Source organism: Sinocyclocheilus grahami, unplaced genomic scaffold (genome assembly GCF_001515645.1).
Source record: "Sinocyclocheilus grahami isolate Dianchi unplaced genomic scaffold, SAMN03320097.WGS_v1.1 scaffold571.1, whole genome shotgun sequence".
Classification (NCBI taxonomy): Eukaryota; Metazoa; Chordata; class Actinopteri; order Cypriniformes; family Cyprinidae; genus Sinocyclocheilus; species Sinocyclocheilus grahami.
Genome location: NW_015505750.1, coordinates 165,033 through 176,542, shown reverse-complemented (window position 1 = coordinate 176,542; position 11,510 = coordinate 165,033). Strand labels below are relative to the sequence as shown.

General features: G+C 38.1%; 1 protein-coding gene across 1 annotated transcript in view; it reads right to left on the bottom strand.

The window, feature by feature from the left end:
• Window positions 1-327: 327 nt before the first annotated feature.
• LOC107556526 (huntingtin-like) overlaps window positions 328-11,510 on the bottom strand; it is a 54,786-nt gene continuing 43,603 nt past the window's right edge. The window contains exons 50-66 of the mRNA XM_016239666.1: window positions 11,360-11,440; window positions 11,075-11,259; window positions 10,652-10,778; window positions 9,584-9,687; window positions 9,347-9,501; window positions 9,134-9,273; window positions 8,953-9,035; window positions 8,521-8,651; window positions 8,292-8,424; window positions 7,284-7,439; window positions 7,005-7,195; window positions 6,392-6,506; window positions 4,559-4,790; window positions 3,000-3,105; window positions 2,750-2,912; window positions 1,994-2,154; window positions 328-1,870 (exon numbers count right to left, since the gene is read on the bottom strand). Coding sequence (XP_016095152.1) covers window positions 1,657-1,870; window positions 1,994-2,154; window positions 2,750-2,912; window positions 3,000-3,105; window positions 4,559-4,790; window positions 6,392-6,506; window positions 7,005-7,195; window positions 7,284-7,439; window positions 8,292-8,424; window positions 8,521-8,651; window positions 8,953-9,035; window positions 9,134-9,273; window positions 9,347-9,501; window positions 9,584-9,687; window positions 10,652-10,778; window positions 11,075-11,259; window positions 11,360-11,440 — 2,477 coding nt within the window. The 3' untranslated portion in view covers window positions 328-1,656. The remainder of the gene's footprint in view (window positions 1,871-1,993; window positions 2,155-2,749; window positions 2,913-2,999; window positions 3,106-4,558; window positions 4,791-6,391; window positions 6,507-7,004; window positions 7,196-7,283; window positions 7,440-8,291; window positions 8,425-8,520; window positions 8,652-8,952; window positions 9,036-9,133; window positions 9,274-9,346; window positions 9,502-9,583; window positions 9,688-10,651; window positions 10,779-11,074; window positions 11,260-11,359; window positions 11,441-11,510) is intronic.

Genomic DNA, 11,510 nt, shown 5'->3' with positions numbered 1-11,510 from the left:
AAGTTAGTGTCATCACATAAAATACTGACTCAATATTGAAAGCAGACTAAAGCATGCTTCAAGTTAATATACGTACATTAGCTTCTCAAATAGACTTATATTTACAGTGAAGGTTTCTATGCCACCCAAGATGGATAAACAATTTTTTTTAGTCAGTCAGAGGCTCTCAAAAACAAAAGGTTGGGTTATTGCGCACATTCAGTTAACGGCCTTTGTATTTACACCATCTCATGTCCACCATTATATGTTGTCATGCACCAGTTTATTAATTTAATCACAAATAGTATTTCTTTTACACAAATTATACATTGATGTAAACACTCTATAGATTAAAATACATACTTCCAGTCATTACACTAGATCAATAATCATATCTTATGTCCTGAGCTTTTAAAAGAAATTTAACAAATAACTAAAGGGACACAGTATGTAGATTTGAGCTGCAATTTTCATATGCATAAACCATCGTCTAAAAATGTATCCATGCTGGCTATTTCAAACCGCGTCCATATAAAGGGACTTTAGAGATTCACATTTGTGATCTGGTTTCTCTCCGTCTTTAAAAAAACCTACTTAAAAACAACAAATATAGACAACCAATTTTCAAGAGGAAAAATAAACTTTGTTCCAGGCAATTCACCCCTCTTACTCAGCAAGTCAAACACATTTTACATTTAAATACACAAAAATCTTATCATACCAATAGTCGTATGCAACCTCTCCCACATTAGAGGGGATATACAAATTCAATTTACAATCTATTTTCGCTTCAAGTGCTAGCAAACACAGAGCAAAGCAATGCGTCGCCCCATGCAAAAGGAATGCTTTTAAACTGAAGGAGTAGCGAGTGTATGAAAGCGAGCATCTTTCCTTTTTAAGGGAGCAAGAGAGTATGGACTGTTGGAGAGGAGGGTAGAGACAGGTATCGTATAAAATATCCGGATGTACTGATTTTAGCAAGGTTGGACAATAAGTAAACTGGAGTAGCTAAGTCTGTGGACTTAAAGATCTGATCTCGGATCTGCTAAATTCCAGAAGTGCAGGAGATATTTTAATAGTGTTTGCATCATGTCTGTAAGAACATTCACTACAATATGTTCTTTAGTCAGTTTGTTCATAGCTGAAAATTCTCTATATTAGAATATTACGTTACTAATGATGGAAATGCATCGTCATGCAGTTTTGACCCCATAACTGATAACCTTTGCGACCAGCCACACAGTTTTGCCACAGTAGCATTCTTTGATACTAGATGAAGAGCATTTATACATACAAAATATGGAGAAGCCTGCATCCATATAGACTTTGAGACGTTAAGTGACATACAGTGAAAGCAGTCAAATATTCTTATGGTAGCACTACTTTTTTTGATTACAGATTCTGATGTGCTGTGGTTCGTGTGGCCTCGTCCTTGCTTGGATTGGTCCCACTGTCTCTAATAACTATGAACTACTTGGGGTAATGTCCTCTGGTGTATCACGGACAGTTTCATAGCAACCGTCCATACATCCAATCAGAGATAATTGTTTCTTGTTGCCATGCATCCTGGTATGTAACGTTCTGATAATTGTGATGTCTTCCGCTCGAGTACGGTTACCAACTTTTTGATGCCTAATTTGTAATGGAGATCCTAATGATACAATATTGTTTTCTGTATTATAGTGACGTGTCTTGGTGAATGCTCTGCAAACAGCACAGTAATTGGTAATACGGACTACCAGGTGAAGCCACCATCTCAAAGACCGTCTGGAAGGCCCTGCGGTCTAACTCTTCATCGATCTGGTGTCGGTAGAAATCCATAGCTACCATACAAAAGAGACTAATGTCCACTGTGTCGGACTTACCCATGCGACTGATGACATGAGGCAGGCTAAAGAGAAGGGAGATGTTAAGGAAAACAAGAATGAAGACAAAAAGGAAAGGAAAGCATGGAATATGAAGTGTGGTGTCACCAAAACAAGAGGTGCAATAACTTTGCAATGTTTAAGGATACAGGGCAGAGATCCACTGACTGGTCGAGGCACTGACAAAGAAACAAGACAAGCTCCACATTGCCATGGCGACAGGCGTCCTCTGTGTGAAGTTTGACAGCGAGAGTAGCACCCAGTCACGCACCATGGAGGACTGCCCAGTTGCATGAAGTGTTTGAAATACCTGTATCAAGAAATACATGCACTTATATGACCATATTACTTGTTTATATAGTGACTTAAAGGGATAGTTCACAAAGAATGTTATAACTGTTTTTGTCCATACAATGAAAGCCAATGGGGCCCAAAACAACACGGGATAGTATTGATTTCATTGTATGTACAAATATTTTTAATTAAAAAAATATATATATAATCTGTTCAACAGAAGAACAAACAGGTTTGGAACAACATGAGTGTGAGTAAATGATGACAGAATTCTAGTAAGACTAAAGATGCGAACACATTTACTGATTTTCATGGGCAAAATCTGGAATTTTGTATGGGGGCGAAAACTTTTTCCCCATGCAGATTTCACAACAGTTTAAAAGTTGTTCATGCGGAATCTCCACGTTGACTAACAAAGCTGCTTGGTTTGAGAGTGACTACTATGTGAGCTGTATTTCATATAATCGCCACTTTACCAACAATAAACAACTGACCTTTTTTGCCTGTGAAATTTCGCTAATGTGACCGCACTTTAAGAATCAAAAGCATTTAAGATCATAGCGCACCTAAAGCATTATGTAAGAAATTGGCGCTCAAAAAGTGGCACTTGCCTTGTATACCACTGTAGCCATGAATTGCGGGTAAGGCTGCTGATTGGACAGGAACTCCCCAATGACTTTGTTCATGATGTCCTGCAGTGGGAAAAAGTCATCCAGGAACTGAGGAAGGATCCGGGATACCACACGCGCCTCACTCGGAAAGCCTTTGCGAATCCTGTGGCAAGAGTTTTCCATAGACGAATCAGTGCAATACAAAAATGCTTTTAGCTAGGGCAGGTTTCTTCAAAAAAGACATACATACCTGTCAAACAGGACGGATACACGCTCCATTGCGACAATGACCGATTCGCTGTCAGGAGCTGTGGGGTCTGCATCAACAGGGCGCCCGGGACTTCCCTTCTCCTTCCCTGTTGGGTAACATTATGGCCACCAGTAAGAGAAACCGTTCCATAATGGATCCATGCAGATAAAACTAGATTTCTATACATCCCGAGCAGGGATTGAAATTAACTTTTTCACTCACCAGCCAATTTGGCTACAGCAGCAGTGATGGAAATTAATCTTTTCCAATAAGTTTAAATTGATTTGTACCTTTTATGGGCATTTTTACTTTTATAAAGCCATTTTTTTTCTAAAAGTGTACATCTTTTGAGTCAAATTCTTACATTTAATCAGTCAATTATAATAATAATACATTTAGGCTGTTACTAAAATGAAATCAGTATCAATAAAATTCATCTTTGCAGAAGTGGCATTTAGATGTATTTACACAATGCAGCTCAGGGGGACAAGGAATTGCTTTAACCTGCAGTTACAAATGCTTCGATAAATAATGTTTCGATATTTAAACATGAAATGTTGAATACTGATATTTGAAATAATTTAAAAAATGAAAAGATACTTTAAATGTGAAATTAAAACCGCTAGTTTGTGGCAGCAAGTCACTGTTAATAAGCGAGTCATTACGATTGAACCGAATCATTTAAGCGGTTGATTCATTCAGGAACGACACAACATCATGTTCCTCAGAGACGCAAAACAGTGCTGTGGCTGTGTTTGGAATGGTTTTTTTTGTTGGCGAAATAGCGCATAAACAGCCAATATGGTGTCTAAAACGTAAGTCTCTCGATATTAACTTGAATAACTGTTGTATAAAATCCATATCACATTTGTAACCATGCTGATTTTTAAGAAAAAAAACGCGCTATTCGTGTGATATTTATTAACTATATGAATTGATATAAATGTATACATTTTCTGCCCCCTTATCTTGAATTATGTGATCATTCTTAATGCATATTAATAGACTGAATCATGCAGTGAAAGAACGCACTCTAAATGCACACGCGCACTAAAGCCTGTGTTGGTCTAACCAGACTTCATCACGTTGCGTATGCGTGCCTCTGTAGGTGTGTTATGTTTAGTTTTTGCAATATACTCGATAATGTGATGTCTCACGAGTTCAGTATTTGCGCTAAACATGCGCAGATTTGGCTTGCATGAACTTCCCCAAGAAATTAATGAGTGAGCATAACTTACGAAAAGTAACCCGCCAAATTGGCTAGCCACAGCTGATATTTTACCTGCATTTGGCAGGTTGGCAGGTGTTAATTTCAAACCCTGATCCCGACTAAAGAAAATCTCAGCGTTCAAATGTTAATGAAATGAAAAGTGAAAGTTAATCTTATTATCTAGTATTTTCACTTCAGTTTCACAGGAACAAAATTAAACCTTTCGCACAAGACACTTTCATGCTGAATTCATACTAAGGACTCTGTTAGTAGGGTGAGCATCTAAGGTGAGTCTGTTCGTGTTAGTAGGGTGGGTAAGTATTAAAGATGAAGCTGAAATGTGTCCTGCCTTCCTCTCCAGCCACACCTGTGTACATGCAGGTGAGCATGAGACCCAGGGCAGCCATGGCACGGTGTGGGCTGGGCATGTTCACACGCTCAACGCTCAGCTTGACTAGCGTCTCTGCGTCCACACGCGACAACTGCTCAGACAGAAGCAACCGCTCCAGACCTCGCAGAATGCAGTGGTAGATGATGGATGGTGTGGCCTCCTCACTAGCAGACAGCATCATACAGCACAGCTGGAAATGTAGAGAAGGTACAATAGGAGAGAGAGAAGGTTCAGTGACATATCAGAGTGTCCAAGGAAATAAAATGTAAAAAATGTAGCTTAGAACATGTTAAGTTCTTAAAAGTACATGCTCTTTATATTCACATTGGTTTTGGAAAACATTTTACCATACAACACCATTTCCAAGAGGAGTTTAAATTTAAAGGGATAGTTCACCCAAAAATGAAACTGAAATGAAACCAAACAGTTGTGGGTAGCCATTGACTTTCATAGTATTTTTTCCCCTACACTATCAAAGTCAATGGATACCAGGCAACTGTTTGGTTCCCAACAATCCTTAAAATATTGTATTCTGTGTTCAACAGAAGAAATACCGGTTGGATACAGCTTGAGGGTGAATAAATGTTAACAGAATTAAAAATTTTTGGGTGAACTATCCCTTTAATTAAACACTTGTGGTATGTTGTAGCCATCAAGTAAAATGTGAAAATATATTTTCCTTTAACCTTGAACACATGCAAGTATTTATTACTTTAAAAAACATTTAAAATATATATTTTTCAAAAATGTTTTTACAAATATCACAATTTATTAAATCAGAAATATAATTTAGTTTTTGGAAAATCATGCCACGTAACATTTTACAACCTGAATATTCCTTGCCTTGCCAGAGAAAGGTCAAATTATAGTATAATTTCTTGTTTTGCCGTTTTTGCATGTTTTTTCAGCCACATGGCTTTGTTGGTTGCACCACATAACTTAAAACATTTTTGTTTTCTCTAAATTATACAGGATTATGGCAAACTACTTGCCAAACTAGAATAATTTTCTGAATTTATATATAGGACAATAAAAACAGCATCATGTCATTGACCCAGAAACCGACCAGTTGAGGTCCAGAATCAGACTGATCAGTTAACTCTTTTGCCATTTATGAGACAACGCTTTCCTGCCAGTGACAGAATTTTCCAGCTTTCTGTCACTGGTGTATGGCAGGAATCGCTATTATGCATCTACTGAAAGACGTGATTTTCTTGTTTTTTTGTTGCTTTTTTATGAAACTTACTCATATTCTATTGTTAATAAAACCAGAATGCATGAAGCTTGAATAAAACAGGGTTTTTTGTTTAAAAGCTGTTAAAAATGTTCTGTTCTTTGTTTTGATATATTACATGTTCAGATATTCATACCAGAGCATGTGAGCGGAGCGGAGTGGGGAGCGGAGTGGTAATATTTCCTTAAGAGCGCAGAGCGCCTTTCTGAAGATTCCGCTCCACTCGCTCAATACGCTCAGCGCCGCTCGCTCAACCCAGAATACCGTTTGGTGATTTGCTTGTTCGAGATCGAGAATCTGTAGAGCAGTTATGGAGTTCAGATATTGTTTCAACGAAGTTACAAGCCTTATACATAAATGTAAAGTAAAAAATCTAAGTTAAGAATGAGCAGGGAGAAGAAACTGAGACAACAAAATATTGTGGGGACCATGAAAATTTTGTGAAAATGATAAAAAATGCTTGCGGTGGCTGCCAACTTAAAAAATAAAAAATAAAATAAAAAACCGCTGACGGGGAAAGAGTTAATATTTCAACACTTTTTTCCAAATTGTTTCACCTGAATGATCCCGGCATTGAACTCGGACCCTACATCCAGGGGGTAGTTCTCCATCATGTAGAATGCCACCGCGCACATCACCAACACATGCTGTTGGTTGTGTAGATTCACACATCTGAGAGACACACACAAACAGTGTTAGGCATAAACACACTCATCTATTTTCAGTGAGGCTATCTGATGCTAATTCTAGACCTGGTCTTTAATGAGGGATCTCAGATCTCAGTAAGACACCATACATTACAGCTAATGAGGAGCTGATGACCATGCAGCGTGCAGGCGTGTGTTGTGATTGCCAGTGTGAACCTATTATTGAGTCTCCCAGCATGCCACAGAGACTTTGGCATTAGCTTTGACTGCATGGGGCATAACCTCTTAAGAGAGACGCTAACAGTGTGAAGTCTTTCATCCAATGCAGGACGCAAGCCGTTAACCTCTCATTCCATATTCTCTTAAATAAAACAGCAAATATTAAGAGTTAGTGTAACACTAATGATTGGTGTGTGGAGTAGGGGTTAAAGCTCAAGGCTGCTAATAGGAAGATTGTTGATTCAATCCCAACAAAGACAGAGCGTAAAGTGTGTGTATGTATTCAGGTTGTAGTGTTACTCACTGTGCTATAGCTCTAAGGTTAGACAGCAGGTATTCATTGACGGTAGGTATAAGCTGGCGTGCCGTATCGTCCAGTAGGTCGCACTCCAGCACGTACAGAACTCCGTGAAGAGCGCCAATTCGACTGGGCAGATGAGTGCTACGCAAGGTGCTCTCCAACAGACGGCACACAGGCTCTGCGATGGCTTTATCCTGACACAAGTACATTAGTCCCGACTGTTAAATAGCTGTAGCTGCATTTATTTATATAGCTACTGCATCAGTGCATATACATGCTCACCATGCCAAGCACTGCCGCTGCTTTGCAGATAGCTGGCACGAGGTACTGGTTGAGAATCTCATCCTCTGGTGGATGAACCTTCTGCAGCTCAGTCAAAGTGGAGAACATCATATCAAACTGATTCCTCTCAGTGAAGAGATCAGACACTGCCAGCAGCTTAAAGACACAGCGAGACAAAGAAAGGATGTGTTAACTGTATAGGAAGAAAATTTGAACATTTACACTCTTACTGTTCACTGTTCAAACTCTCAAATGTTTATTTACTGTGCTAGGCAGCAAAAGGTGAAACATGTCAACTGAATCACTAAACAAATACACAGTATGACTAGTATAGCCTGATTCATGAACAAATTACTCCTGTGACCTAGTTCTTATAAAGAATCATAAAACTCACAAACTCAGGAGTTATCAGTCTTAATAAAATTAATTATGTACTCAATGAAAGAGTGGTTACTGAATTTACATCTGACTCACTTCAGTTATGTCTGATTTGAAATGAGGCAAGAACTGTTTTGTAACGTTAGTTTTGTGACAAAGCAGAGCAAAAGATTTCAGTTAAACATAATTTCTGTTCATTCCTGCTTAATTTAAATTAAAACATTGAATCATGACTTAAATGTTTAAAACATTAAACACACAGTATGTCAGTTTCACTGCTAGATGTCACTTCAAAATGACCAAAATAGAATGTTACCAAAATAGCACTTTTTGTGTGAATTAAAAAAAAAAAATTATTTCATTGATTTTAAATGTTCCTTTTGTGTTCATTTCGTAAAAAGCAGCAAGTGGCACTACATCCAGGTTTCTTTTAACAAGTGTTGATTTTGCAGAAAATTATTTTGTAACAATAGCTGTTCTATACAGATCATGCCTTTTTCATTGGGGCCAAAAAATATATAATTTATCGTCAAAATCTGGAAAAATATTACAGATATACATTTTTAGCTATATCGCCCAGCCCTACTATACAACATAAAAAGGCTGATGAAATGCTAAGCATAGACTCACTGATCTGACCACCTCACTGAGGAGCACAACAGGAGTCTTCTTGCTACTGGGGCTGCCAGGGAGGATCCACTGACTGTAGAGCTCCAGAAGGAACTGAGAGCAGGAATGGATGTCAACCCCAGCACGGTGCTTCCTGGACAGGACAAGAAGAAAGACAATGCAGGGTGTGAAGTCTGGAGGATGCTGGTTTTAAAGAGCTGTTCTGCTAGTAACTTTGTAAAAGTCTGACCTGGAGTTGATTGGCGATAATGGCGGTGAGGCAGGTGCTGGAGCATCTGCTTCATCTTCCTCATCCTCACCCCACTCCTCCTCCCTCAGAGGGGTGATGTTATTTCCCAACCACACTGAGTGAATTGACACCTGCAAAGTACAGGATTGATATTTTAAGCAGAAATGTGCCTGCAGCCAAATACCTTATTCAGAAAGTCATGGATAATAGCTTCAAAGCGATTTACGAATTCTACCGAATAATAGAAAAAATATATGGCATACTCCTTGTGTTTGCTGGATAACAAGCAAGCTACATCAACCTCTTACAATTAATACGCAACAATAAGTGTGTGAAGTGAATGAGTGTAAACTCTAAATGAAATAAGCGTGAATCAAATATGCAGATAAATGTTAATAAAATCAAGGTTTGTAGAATAGTCAGTTTACTAACTTGACCCATTTTGTAGTCCATGTTGCCCATCTCCCTCTCTGTGTTAATCTGCAGCAGGAGTTTCTCATGGCTGATGAGGGTGCCTGAACATGCAGATATAAACACATACACACAAAGGTCAAGAATACGACAAGAGACTGTATACATACAGAGCAAGAGGATCTTTCGGCTGACCGCTGACCTGCCGTTGAGGATGATAAGGATGGCACGGGGTCCCAGGCATGATAGGGGAAATGTGTGGCGATGTTGTCTCTCTTTGACACCATGGCCTGAATCTCACGCTCAACCATACCTCTAATCACACTCAGCTTGCGACCAAACCTACAAAACACACAAACGTATGATCCACATCTAAACCTAGAGGCCAAACATAATAAAATAAATGTGTACATACCTGGTGTCCAGAGCTTTGAGGATTTTGTTTCGGGGTTGCTGTTCAAGGCAGCTGACGGCTGGGTTTCCTGCTGTTGGCAAAGTCATGGCACTCAGCACCAGAGAGGTGATGGCCTGAACCGCCAGTATATTGATCTGAGTCCTCTCCATATCCTCCTGTGACACAAACAGACACGTTTTATCCATTACCAAAACCTGGATGAGTGTTTTTATTTTTGCTAGAAGTTGAATGATTTACCTCTTGCTGGGTTTCTTCTTCTTGGTCCATCGTGATTGGCTGAGTGACCAGCACTCCCAACAGAGTGGCCCACGTCTCCTCAAACTGTGTCCGACTGCTCCAGCCTGCAAAGAGACCACATGAACAAATCGAGCTGTTTAATTATCATGTACTATACATAAGACTATACATGAGGTCTGCCTGATAATATATATGTATATTTATATTTATTTCTTATTTTTTTATTATTGGACTGATTGTTTATTTATGTATCGTACAGAGTATGTTTATGTATAGATTCAAAAGCTTGGGGTCAGTAAGATTTTTTTTATGCGTTTTAAAGAAGTCTCTTATGCTAACCAAGGCTGCATTTCATTTATCAAAAATGCAGAAAAAAACAGCAATACTGTGAAATATTAACTATATAAATAATATAATATTAGATAATAATAATCAATTATATATATTATATATTAAGAATTATTAATAATTAATTTAATATAAAATATAAACTGTTTTCTACTTAAATACATTTTAAAATGTAATTTATTCCTTTGATACAAAGCTGAATTTTCAGCATTCATTACTTCAGTCTTCAGTCTCACATGATCCTTCTGAAATCATTCTAATATGCTGAGCTGATGCTTAAGAAACATTTATTGTAATTATCAGTGTAAGTTTGATAAATTTTTTTCAGGATTCTTTGATGAATAGACGGTTCAAAAGAACAGCCTTTGTGTGTAAAATAATGTTTTTTTCATAACAACATAATTGTCTTAACTGTCACTTGTGATCAATTTAATACATCCTTGCTGAATAAAATTAATTTCTTAATAATGAAAAAAAAATAAATTCTTACCCCAAACTTTTGGACTGTTGTGTATACTCCACTTAATCAGTAATTTGACATAGTAGCTTACCTATTTAAGGCACTATTTAAATTATCTTATGCCTCCACATATGTCTTTACTATCATTCATTTTTTCAGGGTTCAGGGTTATAACGAAGAAATCAAAGATTCTGTAAGATATCGTAAAATTTCATGACTACTTTTAAAGAGACACAAACTCTGAAACTAGTCTCTCATACCCAGAGTGTTAATGCGGTAGAGGAACTCTCTGAAGACATCTTCCTCCTGCAGGAACTCTACAGGGATCTCTGGCAATGCTGTGCCAAATTCTCCACTTGGCCTGGGTGACCAGCCCAGCTTCCAGACCTGTTAAATCAAACAAAACAAAAAAAACTTTCATATGCTTCTAAACACACATACAGTGGGGAAAAAAAGTATTTAGTCAGCCACCAATTGTGCAAGTTCTCCCACTTAAAAAGATGAGAGAGGCCTGTAATTTTCATCATAGGTATACCTCAACTATGAGAGACAAAATGAGAAAAAAAAATCCAGAAAATCACATTGTAGGATTTTTAAAGAATTTATTTGCAAATTATGGTGGAAAATAAGTATTTGGTCAATAACAACAATGAACGCATACACACTCAATCATTGTCTCTCACCAGTGGTGGGATTCGGGTGTAGCTGTTCACAATGGGCAGCCTGGCCAGGCTGATGATGACATTCCGTAGGGTAGGTGTAAGGAACGCTGGAATGTTCTTGTTTCTGTGGTGACCCAGAGCCAGCACACTTTGCAGCCCTTCAACCAGCTCAGCCATGATCTCACAACACCGCCATTCAAGTTGTTCTTAAAAAAAAATAAAAAAAATTTAAAAAACAACCGTGACATTAACGCTTGTTGTTGTGGTCATCATGGATCAGTGTGTAACATATATGTGTTAACCTACTATCTGCAGAGTCCAACTGGTCTTCTGACTGCTCTGTTTTCCGCTCCGGCCTCAGAAGCTGGTCACCAGGACCAACAGCGACTACATAACACACATAACATCATAATCACAAAATGAATATAAATTTTGATTGCACTTTTATAAGGTTTTT